General features: G+C 39.0%; 1 protein-coding gene across 9 annotated transcripts in view; it reads left to right on the forward strand.

Moving 5' to 3' along the window:
* PPP1R12B (protein phosphatase 1 regulatory subunit 12B) overlaps nt 1–27,215 on the forward strand; it is a 107,051-nt gene that overhangs the window by 19,697 nt on the left and 60,139 nt on the right. For 7 of the 9 annotated variants that reach the window (XM_082227403.1, XM_082227404.1, XM_082227409.1 and 4 more), the window contains exons 4-14: nt 353–512; nt 3,407–3,551; nt 6,927–7,001; nt 7,478–7,554; nt 8,422–8,567; nt 11,212–11,324; nt 13,863–14,063; nt 14,873–14,955; nt 16,433–16,558; nt 18,508–18,690; nt 20,436–20,621. In XM_082227403.1, the coding sequence (XP_082083529.1) occupies nt 353–512; nt 3,407–3,551; nt 6,927–7,001; nt 7,478–7,554; nt 8,422–8,567; nt 11,212–11,324; nt 13,863–14,063; nt 14,873–14,955; nt 16,433–16,558; nt 18,508–18,690; nt 20,436–20,621 (1,495 nt within the window). The remainder of the gene's footprint in view (nt 1–352; nt 513–3,406; nt 3,552–6,926; nt 7,002–7,477; nt 7,555–8,421; nt 8,568–11,211; nt 11,325–13,862; nt 14,064–14,872; nt 14,956–16,432; nt 16,559–18,507; nt 18,691–20,435; nt 20,622–27,215) is intronic. The other 2 variants (XM_082227407.1, XM_082227408.1) reach the window with 2 other exon arrangements.

The following is a 27,215-nucleotide window of genomic DNA, read 5'->3' on the forward strand; positions in this document are numbered from 1 at the left end:
TTATGGAAAGTTACAAAGAACTTTAATTCTTTGTAACTTCTTTTTCATAATCCTAAATGACTTGAAAAAAATTTGATGTGCAAAAATACATGGTTGAGATTTTATTCAACTCTATTCTCAGCAGCTTTAATGTTTTTGTGGTGTTCCTTCAAGTTTTAGATAAAATGAGCCATATTAATTGTGCAATCTTAGTTTTAAATATACTGGCCCCTTCAACCCTTTGTGCAATTAAATTAATTGGCAGTACATTAAGGACGACAAAATTATGAACTTGTTATAAAACTTGTATCCTCTCCTTTGTATTATTTTTGTTCTACTTCAGGCTTTTTACACCTGTTGTCTGTTTCTCCAGGATTAGATCTTGATCAAGCAAGAAAAGCAGAAGAGCAACAAATGCTGCAGGATGCACGGCAATGGCTAAACAGGAGAAAAATTGAAGATAGGAAGCAGCCCCGAACTGGTGCTACAGCTCTTCACGTAGCTTCAGCTAAAGGCTACTCTGAGGTGATGAGGTACTGATCTGTTTCCATTGTTAGCTGTAATAAACCATGGCCTAATGGTACTCTTGTAAAAAATGACTCTGTGAAGAGAGATTTCTACAGGTTTCTGGTACTGGAATATGAGACTATTGGATTGGATTGGATTGGATTATGGTACTATTTATTCCAATAGTACTAGATGTGTTTTAATACGCAGTGATTTAATGCATCTGCCCTTTCTTCTTCTGTTTGGGATTTTCAGGGATTAAAGTTCAGTGGAAGTGGGCTTTCAACTTTTATCTTAAACCTAAGTGTAAAATTACTGCATATTCTCTTGCTAGCTCTTACCACCAGCAGCTAAGGATGAAGTCCCAGCTGCAACATATTAGTTGTAGAGCTAGCTGTTATTTGTGAGCCCCCTTAACCCGAAAGAGGCTGTTGGTACACACTAAAAATTCACTGGTTGCTATGGTTTCTCCAAAGAAAATAGGAATAATAGTACTTTTTTGTATGATGGACCTTTGATTAATCTTGAGCCCTTTCAAATACCTGATTTCTCCATCCTCTGGAGCTAGCCTTGTAAGGATGGGACATATGCTGTATTTCAGTTGTCTGTTTCTATACTTGTTCGCTTGTTTGTAAATGAAGGTCTCCAGGATTTTCTGATAGTTGGCTTTGGTTGGATTTATTTTGTTATAATTCATTGTCTGCAGCTTTTATAAGATATACACAAACTAACAGCATGGCTGGGGAAGTGTAAGGTTTTGTAGGGTTTTTTACATCTGGCTAATGGCTAGGATAGGTTTTTCAAGGATAGCTATTGCAGGTTAGGGCTGTAATTGCAACGTAGAGGCTTAGCTGCTAGATCAGTATGGTCTTGATCTCTGTAAGTATGAAATGTATTCATATTATCAACTCGAGGAAAAAGTACCAGTTAACTTGATTTTAGTTGATTGATAGATTTAAATGGTAATATTTACCTGCTTTGTGTTACTTTTCCAAGGCAGATCTTCAGTTTGCTGACCCAGAACAGCAGTGTAGAAAAGCTTTATTGAACATTACATTTATGTGCTTACTTAAGTGTTTAGTTTCTTGGTAAGGAGAACATTTGCTAGCCAGCACTTTTCAGTTTGTGTTGGTATGCTTGCTTTTTTTGTTGAGGTAGCTTCTGGTAAACATTTTTACAAATGTTAGTTCTCTCAGTTTACTTACACAGCACCAGATTTTAGCTGCAGTGTTTGGATGGTGTCATGGGCCTTTGCAGGTTTTCTGCACCTGGTTTCACCAGGTTTTTAGTGACGTTAATACTAAGAAATATCAGAATTCTTGGAATCTTTTCTGATGTGCTCCTTATTAAGTGATTGCACTGTGCCAGTTGAAGGTGTCTGTTTTAAAAGCCAATCTCTAAATATTTAGTAATTATTTTAAACAATAGTTTAGATCCAGACTCAGCTGAACTTAGATCCCATTGAAATAAATGTGACAAGTTGGTTGCGACTTGACACCAATGAGACTTAGGTTTTTGTAGCTTGCAGTGCAATCCTATACCTGTCTGCTTGGAGGTAAGTCCTATTGAGTTCAGTAAAACTTACTCCCAGGTAAGTTTGTATAGGATTACAGTCTAAGTCTGGACCTAGCCTAAGGAGGTGAAAGCAAAGTGGGAGCAACAAGCACATATCTGCTGCATAATTTTTGACAATTCTTTTGAATACTTCCTTCTTCATTGTTTCCCTGCTTTGAAATCTGTCCAACGCATCCTCTGAAAGTTCATTTATTTTCTGAGCTGTGCATTGCGGGAGTGATCAACAGTGGGATTTTAAAAAATGTAACCATAGTAACATGCAGATATAAAAGACACTGAAATGACAGCCGCCTAGTTGGATGGCAGTAGGGAAACAACCTTCACTACCATTCACAACACAGCCTTATATTCACTTGTCTAGCGCTTCTCTCCTGCCAGGAATGTTGTGTAGGATTAACACCCCCCTCATATTCCAATATATGAAAAACATTGTGGAGTAAAATAAATGGGTGTCATTGTTTCACACTAACAGCAGTTCATCAGAGAGGAAGTGAAGAGGAATTTGGAAAAGTAAACAGCATGCAGGTAATTTTCCAGTTGTTATGCTAAGAAGGAATTCATTGTTGAAGGGGTGAAAGTTCAGTGGCAAAATAGATACAGAAGATCTCCTGTTTAATATGGAATCTTCAGAAGAATCTCAGTTAGGAAGGTTAGGAAATACTTCTGCCTGAGACACTACTGCACTCTAGTTTAAGAGTACCATAGTTTCTCAAACTCCATTCATGTATTCTATAAAAAGGTTGCAGAACAGTTAGGAATATTGGCTTTGCACTTTATTTATTTATTGGACAACACAAAAACAGGTACATCATCAAAGCCAACACTATGGTTATTAATAAAATGAGTTATGTAAGTGGTTAGATTTATACAACAACAACAACAGCAACAACAACAACAACAACAAAAGTTATGTGTCCCACCAAGGCCCCTGGGAGTTTTAAAAGCTAGATGGGCCTATAGTATAAAACTATATTGTATATTGCAGGCATAGGCAAACTTGGCCCTCCAGGTGTTTTGGGACTACAACTCCCATCAGCCCTGACCACTGGTTCTGTTAGTTAGGGATGATGGGGGTTATAGTCCCAAAACATCTGGATGGCCGAGTTTGCCTATGCCTCTGGTATATTGGGTAATGGCACATTTGCCCATACTGGAGGATGCTGTTCCTGCAACTTCTTCCTTTTCTTTCCAGGTTTGCTTCCACCCATCACTGGAACACTTTGAGCTGTCTGCTTTACCACACTTGTCTTTCTCACAGAGTATAAACCTATTTCATAAAGCCCACTGCACGTTCTTAAGCTGCATGACTGAACTGCTGCCATTCTTGCTCACTTGTTTTTCTTAGGCTCTTGATCCAAGCTGGGTATGATGTGAATGTCCAGGACAATGATGGCTGGACTCCACTCCATGCTGCTGCACATTGGGGAGTAAAGGAAGCTTGCTCTATCTTGGCTGAAGCACTGTGTGACATGGACATCAGGAACAAGCTGGTTAGTGAGCTGTAGACTAGTAATGCAAGAGCCCCCAGTAGCAAGATGTTCCTTGACAAGCCAAACATGCACTTAAATTGCGCATATATAATTATTGTCTGTTACTTGGCTTTAGTCAATTGAATAGGTTGTATTATGCACATATTTTATTCTCCCTGTCAGCGGAAATGTATTTTGAAAGGTGTTGTTGAAAATACATTTTTGGTGTGTGTGTTCTTTGACTACTGTGTCTATTTCTATTTTCAGTGTGATAGGCCATTTGAAATCTTTCGGGCCAAAAGTCCAGATGGCTACTTTCTACCTTGTGTAATGTCTATGCATATGATTGGACTCTTATCTGGTATTCTTTTTAGCTAAAACTGATGGAGAAAGGCCTTCCCACACTGCATCATATTTTGGCAGTGTGCTAACTGTAGATGTGTCAATTGACTTCTGAGCTAGAGCAAATGGGTGCTTCCTGAAAATTTATAGACTAATACACACACACACACACACACACACACGCTCGCAAACACCCAAAAGTGTATTGCCACCCTGCAGCAACCTAGAAAATTATGATTTTAAGCAGACTTCCTCAACCTCGCCCCTCCGTCATCCCTGACCACTGGTCCTGCTAGCTAGAGATCATGGGAGTTGTAGGCAAAAAACATCTGGAGGGCCGAGGTTGAGGAAGCCTGATTTTAAGTTTCTGTCAATATCAGAACTGTGATGTCTTGCCTTCTTGCTGTGGCTGCTGCCACCACTGCTATACTTTCCCTTGCCTATGATGTCTACATTTACAGTGTCTTCTAGGAGTTAAAAGAGGAGGTAGAGTAGCAAAAAGAACCAAGTCCCTTCACAGACCCCTGGGATAGTAGACTGGGTTCTGCACTTACTCTACAGTCCTTAGAGAGGGGTAAAAAAAAAGTTAGGCTTCGAGAATGAGACCACTTACAAAGTGCTTTGGGGTATTTTGGTGGTGTTTTCAGTGCTGATAAAGAAGGGAACAGCAGGAGGAAACCTTAATTTATTTAACTGGCCTCGGTACTGATTTCTAAAATGCAACAGGGGATGGGGTTACAGAGTGGGAATGATAATCCCCCCCCCCCGAAGGAGAGAAATATAAGTGTAAGGTTTTGGAAGGCTGAAAATATTCTTCTGCATGAGGGACCATGGCATTGTTTTCCCCAGCTACATGTAAGCTGAAATTGTTTCTATGGTGAGTTGGTTTTTTTTAAGGGCTTCCATTAAAACCTCACTCCCAGTTTTGGATGTTCCTGGGGATTTGTCAGTCTTTCGAAGAGTTTTAGTTTGCTGCCTGGAGTGAGGATGGAGACTGACAGTATGAGATGATAAACCAGTTAGTGTGTATGGGATGATGTGGCAAACAAGAAAACCCTTGGTGAAATCAGGCCAGGCAAGCGGTACCTGCCATGAGCTTTGTAGAAATGTGCAGGGCTTTGTGCCAATAGTAGTTCTTGTCTTTGCTTTTAGTGAATGGTACATGAAACATCATTTATCATATCATTTTCAAAGAAGGTCCTATGCCTCACAAGTCATATTTCCATGCCTGATGAAATAAGGCATCTGAATTAACGCTTGCCCTAATCATTCAAAGTGGATCATTTCTGCAGCATTAAAACTGTTGGTGGAGGTGGAACGAGGTAGAAGCAGTAGTAATATTTAGAGGCACCATTAGCTTGTATGGAACATATGGCCTTGATGTTGTTCCTTAAAAATATTCAAGGATCGTTTATTGGTTTACTACTGTATAATGTAAGAAAGCAGGCGGTCACTGCCATCATTATAAGTTTCTGTTTTGGGGAATGTTTATGGAGCAAGGCTCAAATTTGCTTTAACTGCTAAGTTTCTTGGATCTTCATTAGTCTGCATTATGACTTGGGTGTTGCTCTAAGACTGTGATTATGATTTGGCTGACAAACTCACATAGAGTTTGGTAGAAAAGCTGCTTGAAGAAGGGCAGATTGTACCTCGTCCTCCTCTGATAAAGCATTAATAACCCACCTAGTCAGTCCCCTTCAGTGAGCTCTAAGAAGACAAGATGGGCCAATGGTCAGTTGAACTTCTTCAAGTACTTCTTCAAGCAGGGGGCATCCTTTTGCTAGCTTCACAATCCTCAGAAGTTCAGGGTGGGAGAGGGCATTCTCTGTGGCAGCTGCTTAGCTGTGGAATTTCCTCCCCATTGAGGTGCACCTTGCTTAGTCATCCACCCCCAATCTTTTTTATTGAGCTTTCCATTGCAAATTTAAATTCAAACATTAAACATCAACATCATCATTTAGGATTCCTTGACTCCTTTGACTCCGCTTTGCTTTTCCATGGTTACCATTTTCAATCTTTTTCAACTGCTTCACTTATTTTCGCTATTTTTCTTAAATCATCCATTTTTACCTTAATTTTTAGTACATTGCAAGCATTACTCAAATCCTGCCAAAGTTTTTAGTTACCTTCATTGCTTAGTTTCTGCCGTAAATTGAAGGCACTTTTTTTTACCCCAGCTTTTGATACATAAGATACATCTATTGGGCTCACCTTATTCTCTTGACCGTAATTTATTTTAGTATTGTATTTTTAAATGGTTGTAACCTGCTCTGGGACTTCATAGTGAAAGGGGGTAAGAACTCTAATTTATTCAGTTACCACCACCAACTCTATTATTATTATGTCCCATTGATCCTGTTTCCTTTGCTATAATGTTTGATAGAGATGCTCATAAAATCCTGCCCATAACTGAAAGCCTAGGAGATAACTACAAGATCATGCATTCCCTCCCCCAGTCCCTTTACTCTCAAGGACAAGCTTTCCTCTGACTGCCCCCTGTCCCAAAACATATTACATGGTTCAGGATTCTGTATGCACCAATTCTAACCATGGTTAATACTAACCAGGGTTTTAAAATGTGTTTGCAAACCCTTGTTATGAGGGATTTTAGCTAGTGGTTGTCTGGAAGTGGTAGCATTGAAAATGTTATATCTGTACTGGCTCAGCCTAACCCAACTTTTTTTTGACTGATATCAAAAGCTACAAGTGTAAGAATAGTACTCTAATTTTATTGCAAGATATTAACTGATATTTTTTATAAATTCCATCATTTATATCCTGTTCCATGCCTCTGGCTGGTCTATCCTACGATAATCAATTTGTATAACAAAATGCATGCTTAACTTGGGAGCTAATATATAATTAAAAGATATGGCCAGTCCTTTCCCAAGGAAAAAGTAGGTAAATTCTAAAGTTGCTTTCAAAGCCTTGCCAATTACTGGAATAAGAAATGTACATTATAAACTTTGCTTAATAAACATAAAGAATCTCCTTTCCAAACTAATGAAATGCCATCCTAAATTGCCTTTGTTTGCTAATTGCATATACCATCAGGGTCAGACACCATTTGATGTTGCCGATGAAGGATTGGTTGAACATTTAGAGATGCTCCAGAAGAAACAAAATATGGTGAGTTTCTGGCTATTCCGTTTAACTAGTACAGTATTCATGGACTTGTATGTCAATAACCTGAGAATTGCTTGTGAGATGTTAAATTGAAATGGATCAGAGTTAAAAGTACCAAGATGATGCAAATACAGTGGTACCTTGGTTTACGAATTTAATCCGTTCTTAAACCAAGGTGCGCTTTCCCTAATGAGACCTCCCGCCACCAGTGCCTTCCACTTTTCAGATTCTGTTCTTAGACCGAGGTAAAATTCACAAACTGGGACACTACTTCCGGTTTTGCGGAGTTCATAAACCGAATTGTTATTAAACAGAGTTGTTCTTAAACTGAAATACCACTGTAATGTCGAAAGCCCTTAACTGTAGAAAATGTCTGGGAAGCTTAATAATAATGGAATTTGAGAAGGGAGATAGTGAAAATGATCTACCGGATCCATTAGTAGTTCTTTAAAACAGCTTTCTAATTATGCTTTTGACAGCTGCGCAGCGAAGAGACAAGAAACAAGCTAATAGAAGCTGATATGAATGGGAAACTTCAAAGTGGGCTATTCAAAAAGTAAGATCTCAAAGTACATGGTATGGGTGTCTTGCAGCATTTGATGTGAGCATTTCTGTGGGGATGGGGTAGGAAATAGTTTTGGAGATTGCTGCATTCGTTTTATTGTTTTTAGAGCATGTGTTTCAGTGTCTTATTCCATTTTTACTGTGTATATTGCTTCAAAGACTTTATGCTGTCAAGCGGCCTATAAATTTGTGAAAGAAAGTAACCCATTTTGAGCTTCTATAAGTCAAGTCACTAGCATGATCTGTAACATGGTGAGGCACCAGTGAATTTTGCAACTGATAAGGCAGTCATGTGGAAGCTATTATGTATTTGTTTTTAAATTACCTTTTATTGAAGAATGTGTGCTCCTCCCCCAGATCAGGAGCTCATCTAGTCAGTTTCACCACTCCACTGACAAAAGAGCCACTGTGCAGTTATGGTTAGTGACTTGCTACGACTTGGAGACTAGAGGTCAAATCCTGACTCAGTCGTGAAGCTCACTGGGTGCTCTTGAGCCATCATCCTAACCTACCCCACAGGGATGTTATGAAGGGAGAACCACATGCAGCACCTTGAGCTACTTGGAGGGAAAATGCCATATAAATATAATAAAACATAAAATAAAAATGATTAAAAGAAGATGGCTGAAATTGAAAACTGTGGGGGAAACCTGAACATATGTACAGATAGAAGCTTTGGACACTGGGCCTAGGCTAGTGGATTGTTATATTAAGGGTGGAAGTTGCTCACATTGTTGTGCAGGAATGATTCCATAGAAAGCCTTATCTGTGTTCTGATATCGTCAGCTTCTTAAAAGCACAACATTTTGCTAACTTATGCCATTGTGGTGAATACCTCTCTCAACCACTTGTACTTCAGCAAAGAGAAGATTCTTTATGAGGCAGACACTCTGAAATGTCTAGAAAGGGAAGAAGAAAACAAAGAGTCCAGTAGCTCCAGCTCTGAGGAAGAAGAAGAAGCCGAGGAAGATGAAGCTTCAGAGTCTGATACTGAAAAAGAGGCAGGTAATATATAGAACTGAGTTTTGTTTTTGTTTCTTGCCTAGTTAAGTACTGATAGGCCAGGGAATTAATGGGAACATAATTTTCTCCCAGGTATCTTTAAAAACTTTATTCATTCTCTAAATATAAGAATCCATAATGTGAGATTTAGGAATAAGGCATACATATAGAATAACAGAATTGTAGAGTTGGAAGGCACCCTCAGGGTCCCATAGTCCAACCCCCTGCAATGCAGGAATCTCATCTGAAGCATCCATGACAGACGACCTTCCAACCTCTGCTTAGAAACCTCCAAGAAAAGAGAGTCCGCCATCTCTTGTGGGAGTCTATTTCGCAGTCGGACAACTCTTAGTGTCAGAAGGTTATTCCTGATGTTTAGTCAGATTTCACCTTCCAGAGGAGATTTGGGGGGGGGGGGCTTGTGAGAAACTGTCGTGGGGATGAGAGGAAGGTCCTGTTATGTGAGTAGAAGGGTACTGTAGTCAGTACTTGTTCCAGACATACAGATTCTTGAAGTCTAATGTTTATAAGCAAAAATAATAATTAATGGAAAGAAGTGCTTCTGCATAGCAATTAAAAAATGAATATCTGAAACGTGAATTATTTGCAGATTTTGGATTTTCTGACTGGACTATCATCTTCCAAAAAGTTTTTAACCATTTGTCTTAGGGGTTTTCCAGATTTATATTGCTACAGATGTCCAGCTGTTGCTCTTTATTTAGATGGGATGAAAATATCTTAGCACTGTTACTTCGCAATATTTATATATTGTAGCAGTATAATAGCCATTTAGGCGTGGTGTCTGGAATGGTTCTGAAAATGTTGTGTAGCTTGTCCTTTAAAACAAAGACCATTAGCAATATATCTAAGATGAATAAAGGATCACCAAGTGGGTAGAGCTCAAGCATAGAATGTGAAGCTTTATTGCAAGATTACATGTAGCAAATACACTTAAATGTTTGTATTATACTGATATTCCGTTGTTGCTTCCGCAGGGTAACTGCAGATGAGTGTATGAGTGGGGTTATACAGCAGAAAAGTTACTAATGGTAGAAAAGTTGAAGTTCAGCTTTTTTAGCTTTGTCTGACAATCAGCTTCTTCTTTAGCACCATAAATGAGGAGGGGAGTTAAATGAGGGGGAAAGCCATGTATACCACCTTGATCTCCTTGGAGAAAAAGTTGTGATATAATTGCAATAAGTCAATAAAGAAAGGGTGTAGGAAACTGCTGTAGGACTAGGTAGTTACAAATGTAAAGAAATACAAAGGGTTTTTCTTAGCTCTATCTTTGCCAAAGAGCCATAGTCTAGCACATCCCTTTACATAAGTGATTGTGTGTAGCAATGCCTATATCTATCTATCTATCTATCTATCTATCTATCTATCTATCTTTCTATCTATCTATCTATCTATCTATCTATCTATCTATCTATCTATCTTCTATTCCTTCAGATTCAGATACAGAAACACCGCTTTTCTAGAAAATAAAAAACTCATATATATGGATCTACCCTGCATTTTTTTAGCTGTGGTCACCAACTGGAATATATTGCTGTCTAAAAACTGAATGTGTTTCTCAGCATATATTGCTGTAGTACAGAAATAGACAAGTACTTGGCCAGTTCTTTATGTTATTAATAGCTCTCTCAGAAGCAGAAATTACTCATCAAAGCAGATACAGTAATGTTGTCTTATCTTGCTTAAAACAATTATTGTCCACTGTCATGGACAGAAAGGAAAAAGGGAGTTCTGGGATGAAAAGTCTTTAAATGGTGGCTGGGGTGTGTGTGGAGAGAGACAGGTTGCTGCTAAACATGTGTTTGGCCTGCTACTACAGCTATTTGTGATTCTCTCTAGCTGCTTGGGTTTTGCTGCCACCAGTCACTTGAGGGGCTGCATAGACACCAAGTAAGGAGACACAGCTAGACAAAGTTGCCGAAGGGTAATTATTCTAGTTAGATAAATATTTGTTTCATTTGTGCCTTAAGCCTTGAAACGATCCATTTTTTCTTTCTACTCTTCAGTTAATATATTTCACACAGTAGTATATGACTAGCCAGTAAACAAATGTGTTTGATCACTATCTGGAGGCCTAATCCAGATTCATTTTGGAAGCAAGATTCTAATCCAAAATGGATCCAAGTGTTGGGTAACCCCAGGTAAATCGCTATCAAATTATGTGCCCCCCCCGATTCATCAGTAACTCTCATAAGCAATTCAATAACATACTTTTAAAGTAAGCTCTTGATTTAAACATAAGCAGAAGTATTGTTTGCAAAATCATTTGGAGAAAGAAGAGAGTTTTGTAGGGATGTGCTTAAAACTGGATTAACAGTTCTTACTAGTTCAATGAATGAATTTATTAACTGCCATGGATAAGCTTTTTCAGCCATTACTGAAAAGCTATTAAGAGAAAATATTGCTAGTCAGTAGATCTCATACAGATTTTTGCATGTTAAGCTAATGTGTCTTTTTTGCTCAGGTTGTGGGGAAATGACTTTTGAGGTTTGTAGTTTTCTTTCTTGCTTAAACTAGTCATACAGGTGAAAGGAACTATGACTTGAGTATCAGGGACACATCACCCTTTTAACTGTAGTATTTTGGTATTCTATTTTGTCACTTGTTTTTTCTTGGTCTTTCATTATAGAGAGAAAGGAAGAGTCTATTGCTAATCATTCCAATCATGAACCCAGAACTCTAATCACAGAACAAGTGCCACCACCAGAGCATAACTCTTTCACTATGGCTCCTGCCAGAAAAGTAAGTGGAGGTTGACTTCAGTCTTAAAAGTAACAACTTGCTTTGAATCCTAGCTTACAATACTGTGCAAACTTACTTACAAGTAAATTTTATTAAATTCACCATACTTCCACATAAACATTTAGAGGATCGAGTGACATTGTACATTAATATTCAGCAGAATTTCTTAAATTTACTGCATGGCTGTGATCATACTGCCCAGTATCTATCTAGCGCATAGACATTTCACCAGACATTTGAGAAGATTATCTTAAGTGTAGTTGGGTGTTGGGAAGAGGATTGCACTCAATGCCACATCAGCAGCATTCTGCTTATGCAACAGGACTTCTTCCTTCACTCCTTTCCCCGTGTACTCCCAAATTCTACTCTAAAGGGTCCCCCATCTTCCCAAGACAGCCACAGAGGTGAGGAGAGGGAGATTCTGTTGTGCAAGTGGAGCATCAACATTGGTTGGAACCTACAGTGTTGGATTTGGACCAGAGAGACCTGTCTGAAATCCCCACTCAGTCAACCTTATTCACTTCACTGTGCTGTTAGGATAAAATTAAGTAACCATATTTATGTCATTCTGACAGAATGCAAATGATTTAGGATGGCTGCATTAATTGTTGATAAAACATGGGAAGCAATAGTATTCTGCCATTTTTACTTAAAAAGGTATGTGCCCAAAATTGATCTGAGAACCATATTTCTCTTTTGCAGTGAACCTGCAGAATTGTACATTTTTAGGCTGAGGAAATTGGTTTTAACATAGTGCAAACAAAGGCCTTTTCTTCATTGTTTATTCCTAGAAGATATGTATATCCCCCTTTCCACCACCCAGCTTGTTTTCATTCTAAAAAATGAGCTGCACACTTCAGTTAATTTTATGTTGGACATTGCAATAATATATTGCTTAATGCTTCATAAGAATCCTGGATTTCTACCTGTTTAGAAATCGAAGAGAGGTTCTTCCTGTTTTTTGTTTATTATTCTTGTGTTCTGTTCAACTGGAAATGCTGTCATCAGGCGTTGTGCAATAAAGTTTTTTTTACATGTAAGGGAGTTAACAATCTTCTGCATTTTCTTAAGAGCTATGTGGTTGTCATAGAAGCAGAAATCCCAGGTTATGTAATCTTTTCCAGATTTGAGAGGACCCTGTGTGCTAAGATATTATATAACTGAACGGGCACATTAAAATATTTAGTGCTAGGCTTTTTTCTCCCCAAGTGAAACTCAAAATATTGCTGGGGGGCGGTTAACCCCTTTCTGTCTTAAATTGCTGATTGATGGTAAATAAAGCTAACATAGATATGCTCATTTAAAAAGTATGGTAATTAATTTGAATCTGTGCTGTTGAACCACTAGGATGAATGATAGAAGCAGAACTATCAGTAATCTCATGCTTCAGCTGGGACAGCCCACTCCATCTTTGGAAAACACTAATGGTTCTGTTGGGAGAAGATTAAGATAGGCCATTTATCCATATACTGGTCATTTGGAAGGATTGCCTGCGGAGGAGCCTGGGCTTTCTTTTCTTACTCTTGTATTCTGTCCTTGCTGCTAGGACTCAGAATAGCGTTCATGGACTTTCTTGACTAGCACAGGCAATGTCATGCTGTTCAGCTTTACTCTTCTTAGCTTAGATGTTAGGATGGGGCTGGAAATGTTTACAGTAACTTTGCAGTGGTAGAGTCTAGTGGATCGAAATGGTCCCTCTGCAGTGCAAAGCATATGTATGAACAAATGTCATTTGGCCTTTAAGCATTTGCTAATATCCAACAAGCGGCTCCTCTGAGCTATGAATCATGCAAGAGAGTCCTGTATGAGCCTCTCACATGTGAGATTCCACCAGAAAAAATAAAGAGTTATATCATTTTGAATAATAAAGACACTTGAGTAGTTAGATATTTCCCCACCACCGAGTGACAATGAAGATGGTTTATTCAGGGTGGTCTGAAAAACAGGCACAAAAGAGGTGTAAAAGATGCAAGCTTATGCTTCACTATAGTCTCTAAAAATGGCATCTTACCAGTTTGCTGAGCTTTAGGATTCAGAAATTAATGCTAGATTAGTTGTTTTTCACAGATGGATGATGTGTATGCCTGGCACTTCAAATACTGCACTACTGGTAAAATTGTATTAATTGGTTTAATGTGTATTTCATGTTCTATAGCTGAAATGATTTTAAACTGGAAGTTAATTATTGGAATAGTAAACTAATCTGGAAGCTTAAAAAGGTAAAGGTAAAGGTACCCCTGACCATTAGGTCCAGTCGTGGGCAACTGGGGTTGCGGTGCTCATCTCGCTCTATAGGCCAAGGAAGCCTGCGTTTGTCCACAGACAGCTTCCAGGTCATGTGGCCAGCATGACTATGCCGCTTCTGGCGAACCAGAGCAGCGCACAGAAACACTGTTTACCTTAATGCCGGAGTGGTACCTATTTATCTACTTGCACTTGACGTGCTTTCGAACTGCTAGGTGGGCAGGAGCTGGAACCGAGCTTAGTTTTTCCTAAATATCCTCCACTCTTCCTTATTGTCCTCTTTCTCTGTTGCAGTTTACTCCATTGCTCAACAAGTCTGAAGAACAAAAGGATGAATCTCCTTCATCATGGAGGCTAAGTCTACGGAAAACCAGCAGCCAAAACACGCTTAGTGAAGGAAGCGGTCCTCGTGACATGCCAAGAGAGAAGGATGGTTCCATATATCGTTCTTCTTCGACCCCTCGGATTTCTGCATTATTAGACAACAAAGAGAAGGTGCTGAATAATCTGGCTTTCCTCACTTTGAAATGCAAGTTTTGTAATCTTATAAAGTGTTAGTTAAAGGCCTTTCCATATAACTATTTTTAAATCAAAGCTTTTTCTTAGGGATGTACACATTAGCCCCAAGGCAATGGCAGTAGTACTATATCTTTACATTAGAACAGGAACATAGCAAGAGCTGTGCTAGCTCAGACTGGGGTTTGATTTGGGTATTGGCAGTTTGGTTTCAACAGTGGCCAGCCAAATGCTTCTGGGTTGCCTGCAAGCATGCCATGAAGGAAACAGTCTTTGCTGTGGTTAGTTTCCCAGACAACTGGAATTTAGAGGTACATTACCCCTGAACCTGGGAGTTACATTTAGCTACCTTGACTTGATGGTAGCAATGCAAGGGTGCTGGCAAAGTTGTGCCACTAGTTATCAGATGTATGGGCACTATCTGGTACCTGGGACACTCATGCAGTTTCCATTTAGAATTAAACACTTAAACAGCATACAATGGTACCTCTGGTTAAGAACTTAATTCGTTCTGGAGGTCCGTTCTTAACCTGAAACTGTTCTTAACCTGAGGTACCACTTTAGCTAATGGGGCCTCCTGCTGCTGCCGCGCTGCCAAACGATTTCTGTTCTTATCTTGAAGCAAAGTTCTTAACCCGATGTACTATTTCTGGGTTAGCGGAGTCTGTAACCTGAAGCGTCTGTAACCCGAGGTACCACTGTATTTTGATTCACAAAATGTTTGACAGCTCTAGAATTTTTGACTGAAAAATTCAGTATAATTAAGGAATTTATTTTTATTTCAACAGGACAAGGACAACAAAATCTATTTTGCTTCAATAGCCCCTCGCAGGTTAAACAGTGCAGGTGACATAGAAGAAAAGGAAAACCGGTAAGTCTCTTTCAATTTGGGGCTCAACTCTTAAAGAGGTGAATATTTACGAGCTGAATCTCTGGAAGATTCTTTCTTTCCCTCCCTCCTTCTGCATCACATACATAAGTTTCACATCATCCACTTACATTTGAAACAAAGAAGAGCCATGTTTTGGCCGTCTCCCAAATGAACTTCTAATATATTTAAGTTAAGTAAAAAACAATTTAGCAATATATAGTCCTGTTACTTATAAGGCTTTCCTTTTTCCATGTTCCTCTATTTCTCTCTCCCTTTTCAATTACCAGATAAAGTGAATGTACCTGGTATTTTCTTTGTATAACTGGGCTGAATCCAACTAAATCATTGCATACTCAGAAAGACTTCCATGAGTGCAATGGAACTGCTTCCCCCACTTCTCCCCACAGTGTCCCTCTGCAAATCTTCTCTCTGTCCCCCCCCCCCATTCTCTAGAATAGATTTGGGGACAGTGCAAGGGAGGGGAAGTTTCTTTGTGCTTGCAGAAATAGTTCTGCACACACAGTGATTTAGTTGGAGAAAACCCACTGTGTTCTTTCTCCTTTCATATGTTTCTTCTTACTCTTATTAAATCCGGGAAAAACAAAGTCTTATAATTAGAGATTCCCTTTTGGACTTTCTGTGTAAAAAGGAAAATGAATTACTCTATTTGGGTCAGAATATTGGGAAAATACCTCATATTTTGAATAATTTCTTTATGTAACTGACAGACAGAAAATTGGAAGTCCCTTTTATTTTTATTTTCTTCTCTTTTTTGTTCCACCTTTTCTGTTTTTTGTTCTTATTCAGGTTAGTTTCTTTGATCTTACTGTATTATGAAAAAACTTTAATAAAATCTTATTTATTTATTTTTAAAAAAGGGAACGACCAAGTCTTTTCTGCAGGGAAAGTTGGATAGCAACAAAAAAATTTAACATGGAGAATAAGAATTGGTTTTCAATAGCTGATATGCTTAATATCATGTACTATCATGTTCTTACATCAACGGTCTTTGAAATCTATTTATCATTTGTGTATGTGATCTATTACAAATAGTCCTGTTCTTCACATTTGTCTGTATCCCCTATTACTGTAACATTTCTTATTTAATTCTTAGATGTGGTAGGCATTTTATTATTTAGCTGGGGCACGTAATTCTAGTTTGTGAGCATGATATTTGCTTTATAATTTTATAGTGATATGACAAAATATTTTGCCATAGAAAAGGTATACTGATCTTTACTTTTGGCCATGCTATCTTTTAGAGGTAGTTTGTTGATAATCTCAGCATTGCATATGTACTTAGTACCCTCGAAATAGTTCAGAATGTAGAGCTATATTACAATCTGAACCTTCGATTCACTATAGACTGGCATGTTTCTTAACACCCAGTTTGACTAGCAATAGGCTGTGGGTTGGCTTGAGGGTTTATCAGTATAGATTTCAGCTTAAGATCCCCCCACTCCTATTGCATTTGCAGAGAATCTGCTGTAAATTTGGTACGGAGTGGTTCTTATACCCGGCAACAGTGGAGGGATGAACCAAAGGGAAATGAAGCACCTGCAACTGGTGCACCTTCCACTTATGTATCTACTTATATGAAAAGGTGAGTCATGTTAAAACCTCTGCTTTTAAGATGTTGCATTTTGCTTTTCATCTAACATATACATCTACAAAAATCTGAGAGATATTATGATTACCATGAAAACCAGTGACGACAGAAGCCTAAATGATTTGCCAATTGCATCAGTCTTACTTCTCTTGTACGTGTGCTGAAAGATGCAGGTTTCATATGCCTGTGTACTCACTGCTTTTCCTATATGGAGAAATCATATCCATTAGGAAAAGTGTCTTGTGTGAAGTAGCAGAAAGTGTCACTTTATCTAGAGACTTAGTAGAAGTTGGATACATTTGTGGAAACTACAATAAGGCAGGCTTTACACTTTACCTTGTAGAGGTTCCTGTGTAATTTCAAAATTACTCCTTACGGGCACCTTGTGTCCATAATAATTGCTCGGATCAACTGAAACAATGCACAAACACCTTCCTTTCAAATACAAAGAAACATTTATTTGTTTCAAATAATACTAATGTTCTTAAAAAAATGCGAACAAATAAAATAAAAAAGTTATTGAACACATCAATGTCGTGAGTCTGTTATGAACCAACAACCCAACTGATTTGGGGTATAGGCATAGAAAATAACAGTTCAAATCAGGAACGGAAATAAGAAATGATACCTCTATTTGCTGGACACATTTCTATCTTATGCTAGTCTTCATTTGACAAAAGGTGTGGTAGCTGCTCCTAGGGTTTGATAAGACAGTTTAGGTTTATATAAGAATAGCCTTGCTACGATCAGGGCATTCGGTCTCCCAGTTGCCAACCAGAGAGGGGCCTGTGGGCATCCCACAAGCAGAACATTAGCCCTTACCATACTTGGTGCTTCTTAGCAACTAGTATTCAGAGGCATATTATTGATCCTGGAATAGTATGCACCCATCATGGCTAGTAGCCATTGGCAGCTTTATCCTCCTGTGAATTTGTCTACCCCACTTTGAAGTTGTGCAAGTTGGTGGCCATCATTGCATCCTTTGGCAGCAAATTCCACAGTCTGTTCTGGATCTTACAACATTCAGTTTCTTTGGATGATCCTGGGTTTTTTTTTCCAAACCAACCAACCACAAATGTTATGATCTTAGGGACATTCTTCTAGTCCCATTATCGTTTTGGTTGCATTTCTCTGCACCTTTTTCAGCTCTACAGAACCCTTTTTGAAGCCAGAACTCAACACAGTACTCCAAGTGTGGTTGCACCATAGACTTGCATTATAACAGCATTATGCCTGTTTTATTTTTGAAGGCCTTTCCTAGCGATCCCTAATGCAGAACATAATATATCAATTTGAGAATCATGGACCTGCATAAATTCCTTAGCAACTGAGCCTGAGTAGTGAATGTGGCCACTATGAATGTTTTAAACTTATCTGTGTTGGGTTCAGTGAGCTTGATTGTATGTGTTGTGTTGCACCGTGGTAGACTTTAAGGCTCAAAATCATTCCGGGAATGTATTTGTGCTTAAATGAAATAAGTTGTTTCAGTTTTAACTGAAGTTACTGATCCTTTTACCTGTGCCTGAACACTTTCATGTTGGCTATTTCATCCTTCTTCAAGCTGTACTTCAGCCATCTCTTTCTTTACTTGGATATTTCTGAGCTTTCCTTCCCGCTCTGCTCTTTTTCATTTTGTTATTTTATCCAACAGAATAACTTGACATGTATACAGTATGTTCAACTGAATTTATTTTTCCATTTTCCTGTTTCTTCTCTTTTCCCCCTGTTTCCAGCCTATTACTTTATCTCTCATGTTTCTTCAGTCTTGATACAATGCCTTGCTCATTTGACTTCTCTTTAGCCTAGGGAATTATGTATAATCTCCCTTTCCTTAATTTTGCTGATAGATAAACATTCTCTTGGCAATTAACCAGGGTCCTGTGCTGGTCTGCAACAATATTTTCAATCTTCTCTGAAGCAAGTGATTTTCTGCTGTCTTACAGTGCTTCATTTGGTAGAAGTAGTGACCTCAGCAGTCCCTATATTTCAGCCAATCGCAATGCATCTTCTGCTACCTCACCCACTATTATTGGTTCATCTACCTCATTGGGCACAGAGTGGCAACTTGCCTCTTGCCCTTCATCTGTCAATTCTAGCACTACAGCATCAGTACGCCAGTTTAACAGGTAAGGGCTCATAGTATGTCCACTGAAGAGGGTTTATCAAAGTGCCCATAATTTTTGTGTCAAAGCAGCGCTGCTTTATGGCAGGCATAGGCAAACTCGGCCCTCCAGATGTTTTGGGACTACAACTCCCATCATCCCTAGCTAACAGGACCAGTGGTCAGGGATGATGGGAATTGTAGTCCAAAACCTCTGGAGGGCCAAAGGTTGGGGATGCCTGTTCTAGATGGCTAGAGATGATGAGGATACTTTACCCCTACAGGTGCTGCCTGGTGCTGCTACCCCAAATCCAAAGAGTAGTCACAGACTCACATAACCTAGTTGTACCTATTTGGTCCTACCTTTTAAATATCAGGTCGCGCACACTCTGTATATTGTGTATCCATGGAACAGCATTTAGACTATATGGATGGCTGCTTTATGGCAGGCATAGGCAAACTCGGCCCTCCAGATGTTTTGGGACTACAACTCCCATCATCCCTAGCTAACAGGACCAGTGGTCAGGGATGATGGGAATTGTAGTCTCAAAACATCTGGAGGGCCAAGTTTGCCTGTGCCTGCTTTATGGTGTGATATTTCAGTCTGAAAATTCTTTCCAAGAGGTTCTATCTCCACTTAGTAAAGTATTCAGAATGAATGCTTACAAACTCCATACAAACCAGTTCCCCCCCAAATACAGTGTTGAACTGTGTGTATGCCTTCCCCTGCCCCTTCCCCAGACCAATCAGGTGTATAACTTGAGTCATTTTGGCATTCAATGCTTTAAACTTTTAATAAGCAAGTTACAAAAATATTTTAACTCATATGTATTCTTTTTCAAAAGTGACGCAGGTGGCGCTGTGGGTTAAACCACAGAGCCTAGGACTTGCCAATCAGAAGGTTGGCGGTTCAAATCCCCGCGACGGTGTGAGCTCCTGTTACTTGGTCCCTGCTCCTGCCAACCTAGCTGTTCGAAAGCACGTCAAAGTGCAAGTAGATAAATCGGTATCGTTCTGGTGGGAAGGTAAACGGCGTTTCCGTGCGCTGCTCTGGTTCACCAGAAGCGGCTTTGTCATGCTGGCCACATGACCCGGAAGCTGTATGCTGGCTCACTTGGCCAATAAAGCAAGATGAGCGCTGCAACCCCAGAGTCGGCCATGACTGGACCTAACGGTCAGGGGCCCCTTTATCTTTACCTATTCTTTTTCAAAAAATGTTTATTTGTATTTTCCAAAGTGGCAAATAATAAAACTAAACATTACAAGACAAAATAAAAGTCATGCATAACATAGACATTTTCCTTCATTATTTACATTGGGAAGTAGTAGCCTTTCTTGTAAAACTGAATAACAAGTCATTGACACATTGCCATTACAGAAACGAGCATTTTATAACAAGGTGTCCTTCCAAAATGGCTCCTGTCCTGTAGGAGGCTACATTTCCTGCATACCCATGTTTACAAAAGACGTAGCTAGAAACCAAATAGAGGCAAATGCATCAGGATCTACTAATCTCCTTAACGTTATATTATGTGTCAATTGTTTAAGTCAGCACGGTGCGCTATACATGTTTCACCATGCTTGCTCTAAGCTTCTAGGCCATCTTCACCACATAAATTCTCAGTATTGCATGATGCACCAAGAGTAAATTGTTTCCCAAATCTTTAGATAATGAATGGTCTTTTAAAGGTTTAACTCACTTTGTTTCCTATACCCTCTCCTTTAGGCTGCTCTACCATTGCACATGAACCCCTGTTTCATATTTTTCAGATCCCCTTACAGACAACAAACTGACTCTACAACAGAGAATAGCACAGAGGGCATCTCTCCTAGCATTCCATTAAGTGTCATAACAAATCTCGCTGTACCCAGTAGTGCCAATGGTGTCACAACTGCCAATTTTAACTCAACGACTGGAACAGAGTCCTCTACTGGTGATGCTAGGGATCGGAGAAGGTGAGTGAGTATTTTGGTGGTATTCTTGTGAAGTGTGTTTTGCCTTCACCTGCTGTAACAATTGATTAGAAACGTTTTCCTGTGTTAGTGATCAGATTGTGCTTGGGTTACACTGAACTATCTGGACTAAGCTGTGTTGCAAATATTTGCGATGGTTTGATATTATATTTCCTGAGAGGGTATTCACCCACTGTTGTGTGCAAGATTTCCTAATTTTTGGTATTTACAGTCAAGATGTATTTGTGGTTAAGGTGACTTGGTCACAGCCACTATTTTGAGTTTGGCTAGGATTGTGTGGGTGCGCATGTATGCTTGCAAGTGCATTTTCTTATGTATATTCTATGCAAACATATTTTATGCAAACAGTTCAAAGAAGACCTAGCATTTCTTTTAAGCTTTCCACTATCCATTGTCTTCATTCAAAGCATAGTACCTCCAGATTATAAGTTTTGCATAACAAAGCCACATGATTCTGCTCATGTTTTTAATCATGCTGTTGATTGCATGAATGTTTCATTGTGAGCAGTTGCTGGAATTCTCCATGGTACTATGCTGACCTGGCACTACTGAAATGTACATTAGTTTTGCCCACATATTTTTGGAATGGCCATGGCTATCTAAAATAACATTCTTTTGTGGACATCTCATGTTATTTTGTGGGACACGGAGGGAGGTGCAGTTGGTTTCAGAATTGCAAATCTATGGGCAGGATTCAACTAAGTTGCTGCATGTGCAGAATGAGATCTGCTCATGCATTGAGACTTCTCTCTGTGTGTGTTCCCTCTGTATCCCCTAAATTTGTCTTGGAGAGTTGTTGGAGGGCACAGGGGTAGGAGAGGGAGGAAAGTCCCAGTGTGTGAGTGGACTTCATTTCCCTCATACATACCCCACTTAGTACTACATTGAATTCACCCTATATTTCTTTATTATTATTATTACCTAGCGGTTGAGCTCTGTTGAGATGACCTTGGTTTCAGATGAGATTGAAGCAGATGATATTAAATGGTGACCAATTGTGGGGTTTAAACCATATTCTTAGTAATGTAAATCAGTGAGACATTTTGAGAGGAAGCCTGGTGGCTTAAAATGAAAAATAACAGGCATTTGCTAGATACCACAATATGGGTTTTCAGCACTTAATGGCAGCTGTCACAATAGCACATTCATCTAATTCAGGGTTCTCAAAGCTGCATGTTTCTCTTAGCAACAACAACATAAACTCCCAGACTAATATTAGATCATTAAGATGCCTCCATAACAGGCAGCTCCTACTTGCCTATTTGAAGCCTCTGGATTAAAACTGAAATGCATTGCTAGGTTTAGGAGGAGAGAATAAGTCATCTGGAATGTCCTTCCTTTCAGAAGGGTGCTGTTAACTGACTGAAAAGCTGACTGTAGATATGACTTTTGAACAAGTTCCCTTCATACATTTTGTTCTAAGTGCAAAAATCCAGAGGATCAAATGTCCAAATAGTTTCTATTCAGGTTTCATTCATTATTTTCCCACAATGGTGTGAAACCTTCCATCTGATCTAATCCTACATTGGTTCAGTAACGTCTGGATGGAAGAACCACATGGAAGCCCTGCGCTTGTGAATTGTGTTCACTTAGCCATTGTGGTTTCCGCATACAAACAATAGTGAAGCAATTTGAACTGTACTAGGTTGAAGTGACTATTGGGTTGCTGTGGGAAATGAAACCAAGACTACAGTTGACCTATGATTAATAGCAGGTAGATTTGCGGTGTCTAACTGCAGAGTAATAATCCATCATAGAAATTAGATTTTGAAATGGAGCCTGCTATTGTACTCTGCTCTTGTTTCAGCATTAACTGGGGAAGCCTGGAAATTTGACTGAAGCCTTAGTAGTTTGCTGATGCATGTTTCTTTACACACTGAATTATTCTGCTGTATTATATCAATGTTCTGCTGAGTCTGCTGTCTTAAAACCTTGTCTATGCTGCCTTAGCAGTTTGGGCTTGGGTGGTGAAACAAGTTCATTTATACACATAAGCACTCTATTTTTATCTTGCTATTATTGTTTGCTCATCATTTATATCAAAAGCAGCAATTAAGACACATGAATGATGGGACTTGCAGTCATATGATTGAAAATATCTCACATCTAGCAATTTTTTAGATTAACCAGGGGAGATCAAATAAATCATCCATTGCCAGAACAAATATGTGACTGATGTCCATTTCTTTTTTATAATGTAACTATAATTTTGTAATACTTATGGAAAAATCAAACTAAACTGTTTACCTTCCGAAAATGAGACCTTTACCTAGCCAGATTCTGAATAGATAGTGATTGCATGGACTTCATTGATGTCAGTGCTGTGCTGTGGACAACTGTCAGTAAGAGAGAACCTTGCTGCTGATTTGTGCTTTGTTGACTTTCAAAGTCCTTGACATTAACAATAATTCTGCTTTTGCTGTTGTCATGATTTGCTCTCAGCTGTTTACATAAGGCTCCCATTTTTCATAGGAGGAGTTTCCCCCTTTTGTTGCAATCTTGAGCTTTGAGTTAAGCTTGTATGGCTTGGTGGGAAGGAGGGGTATAGACATGATTTAATTTTGCAAATAAGATTAATTAATTTAAAGATTATATATTATTGTATGAAGGCCAAGAACTGCAAAACAAGTGGTTAGTCATTATATTTGTTTTTGTATTCCCTCCCCCTCATATATTTTGTGTTTCTTTTTTCCTTTTTCTTTTTTGAGAACATTCACATTTTTTAAAAAAAATGGCTTGGTAGGTTAAGCATATCCTCTTAAATAGTGAGTACAGTGGTACCTCGGGTTAAGTACTTAATTCATTCCAGAGGTCCATACTTAACCTGAAACTGTTCTTAACCTGAAGCACCACTTTAGCTAATGGGGCCTCCCGCTGCTGCCGCGCTGCCAGAGCACGATTTCTGTCTCATCCTGAAGCAAAGTTCTTAACCCGAGGTACTATTTCTGGGTTAGTGGAGTCTGTAACCTGAAGCGTATGTAACCTGAAGCGTATGTAACACGAGGTACCACTGTACTACTTTTCAAAAAAGTATGTACATTAGAGGAATTGACCACAGCCTTGCTAGCGGCGGTAGAGTTGCTGCTATACTAGGTGCCTGTAGAAGTTGATGTACATGGGCTCCAGAAAACATAGGTTATTGTACCATTTGGTGTCACTGTTTGAATAGTTTCAATTGTTCTGCTAAATTCCACCATTGACTATGTGCAGAATTGCTGCCCGTTTCTAGTGTTTGCACTGATTAGCTATGATTTACTAAGTTATGAATGAAGGGAAAGTGTTTATTTCTAAGGAAGTGCTTGATAAGAGCAATCACTTCCTATTTCAAATGCTCCATAGATGGGTATTATACTAATTGTCAAAGAGCTGTTTCTGAAATCTCAGCCTAGTTGCTTTCTGTGTTTTGGGGCACCACCTACCGTTTAGAGATTGTACCTGCACTTGGGCCTACTCTGGCAAACATTTATAATATAGCACGTGAACCTCCAGGAAAGAGAAGCCTTAGTTCTGAAGGTCAGACATACATATTTTGTAGATGTTCTTCTGTCTGCCTTTGGCTGTTTGTTTTTTTATTTGTAAAAAGAAATTGCATATTCTCTGTCCATATAACAAAGTAGCACAATAATAAGATTATGATATCTCCCCAAGAGCAGCACATACGTTAGCCGTCAAGGAAGAAAGATGGAGATGGGAAATATGAGAGAGAACAGGGAATCATGCAGGCAGTGTGCATGGAAAAGTGGTGGGACTGACACAAGAAGAAATAAAAATAAAAATTGCATGACTCTATAGGTGTGGATGGGGAGAGAGTTAAGGGAAGATTTCTACCAGGCCTGTAGATCCCAATAAGTGACCAAACAGTATAATCTAAACAATGACCCATGAATGAAGCCAAGGAATCTTCATGAAATTCTTACTGACTGCCCAAATTATCTGGATTTCGGAAGAAGTTATTTGACTAGTAACTATTTCCTGGAATCTAGATTTCTCTGAATCATTCCTATAAGGAGGCTACCTGATAGAGTGAATCTCCATTCTTTTCTAGTAAGAATGGAATTACTATGAAATCAGATTCATATTGGATGGAAAAAAACACACATGAGATGCAGATTCATATTGGTTGAAGACACTCCATGTACAGGATACAAGTTTCATGTATTTATTTGTTTGTCGGTTTGTATCCTACCCTTCCTCTGACATAAACAGAACAAAACATTTATAAAAAATAATAATATAATAATAAAAACCAGAATCACAAGCAAGCTTAACAGAGATAATAAATGACAAGCAATACCACCCCACTAAAATCACTACAATATCAATGCTTCACAAATAAAAATAAATTTGCAGTGTTGCTTCATCTTTTTATTTGACAAAGGTAGCTTGCCTTGGTAGAACTTGGTTGTTTGAAATCATTTTTCTTGTGTAACTATGAATCTGCCATTAGCTCTCCCATACTTCAGAATCTTGCGTGAACATATTTCAAACTGTTCTTGCTTTATCTTACCTTTCATGCTTATTTCTTGATACCAACATGGCCCAGTCTGCTTTATCCTCATGCAATTAAAATATTTGGGACAATAATCAATATTTGATTATTCTAAGAGTGTTGTGCACAATTTATGCAGTTGTTGGTATTCAATTGTAGAAAATCAGGACAGAGGAAGATAACCTTCTGAAAGTGTTAGGAAAACCTCATCTCAGATACTTACATAACTCCAAAGGGTTTTCAGGGGGCTACTCTATCTGTAAGTCAAAAGGTTGTTCAGAGCCCTTGTTTAAAATAGCATGCAGGCTGTAACAAGAATCTCAAGGCTGCTGAGTTTAGTTATCATTGCTGTCAGAACTGTATGCGTTGTGTGGTGACTCCTGGTCTTATATGAAATGCTGATTATGCGGCAGGTTAATCGGTTTGGTACAGTTGTAAGTTCATACCAGGGCACCCTTCATATCTCTCTTGCACTAAGTGTGCATGCATAATAAACACACACATCAGAGGTCTTAAACAGTTGCTGATTCTGTTTTTCGTCAAAATGAGGAATTATTTCATATTGAAGCACTTCATTTACCAGAACAATTTTGCAAGGCTCTGACAGATTCCTACACGAATAAAGTACTTAAGATACTATTTCCCCTTCCATGCCGCATACTTGGCACTGTGTTAGGAAAGGAGGGCAAAGGCTCTCTTAAAGAAGGAACCAGTCAGCCAACACCTGCTACTAAAAGTGCTTATCAGCCATGCTTTTGTAGTTTGCGATAAAGTCGTTCTTTTATACAAAGAGCTACCAGTGGTGGTGTGATGATGTAGGAGGGGCAGGAATTCTGCCTGCTGTTTGATTTTCCTTGTTGGGAAGAGGAAAGGTTGTTGTTGCTTTATCAGGCATCAGACTGCATTTTTATGTGCAAGAGGTCAGGGTGAGGGCTTGCGTCTTACCGGAGAAAGCCTGGCGACCTGTGGAGTAACTGAGCAGGTATACGTGAAAGGGCTTCAGCTCCTGGAGGGACTTCCTGACATAGTTCAAGGTGGGAGTTCTTATTGGCTCAGATTGTTACATATTTGTGCTTAGTGCAAAAACAAAAAGCTGTGCAGATTAAAGTAGACCAACACCTAACGTTACTTACTAAACACTTATAGGCTTAGCTTGTGCTGGACTTTAAGAGAACTGCCCAAGAGAAGGAGTTTATGTGCTAGGAATGACTTACAGTTTGTACCCAGAAAAGTGGCTTTAAAATCAGGTAAAGCTGCCTTTCTCTAGAGTCTGCTTTATTCCACTCTTGCCTCAGATACTAACTGAATGTATTTCTGTGTTTGCTAATGTTCGTTTAGGATGGGTGTATTTGAAGAATTCTGCTCTTAACAGAGAACATTTATGTATATTTTCACTGAAGACTAATAGATAATTTGGTTAAAACTGTTGTATCTTCCTTGCCTGCTGTTGGACTATGAGATGAGAATCCTGTGAACTGTAGTTTAAGGGTGCTGGGATTTGTAACTTGTTAGGGGTAAGCCACAGTTCCCAGGATGGCAGTGGTGGTAAAGGTTCTTAAAATCTATGTTGAGTGCACAGCTTGAGTCATGAAGGGGAGTAGTCAGGGTGGAGTTTTATCACTTTCCCTTTGTTATATTCTTCCACAAAATCAGTTTAGCCATACAGTGTAGATTTACAGTTTAAATAATTTTATGCACAGTGCATGTAAATAAAGTGTGCTAAAATTCAAGGTACAAATCTTGAAGCCAGTGTCAGCTCCAGGTTTTGGAGGGCCTTTGGGCAAGGCAACCTCCATGGACCACCCTCCCTCACTGAATCTATTTTTTCATTGTAGCAGGTCCAGTGGCTCCTCTACTGACGTGTGACCCTTGATTCATGTTGATCCTTGACACCAGCCCTCATCAAATCATATGTGGCTAATCTTTATGCCTTGCAAATATTAGTTTTTCCCATATTTTTTTTGACCCATGAGGTGGTTACTTTCCAGTTTTTCTTTTCTTTTTTAAAGTTGTTTTTAAAGTCAGTTCTTTGTAAAAGGTTGGCATCTCTCTGGTGAATCAGGAAATCTTTTTCAGATGGCAATGAA

Source organism: Podarcis vaucheri (genome assembly GCF_965113315.1).
Source record: "Podarcis vaucheri genome assembly, chromosome: 6".
NCBI lineage: Eukaryota > Metazoa > Chordata > Lepidosauria > Squamata > Lacertidae > Podarcis > Podarcis vaucheri.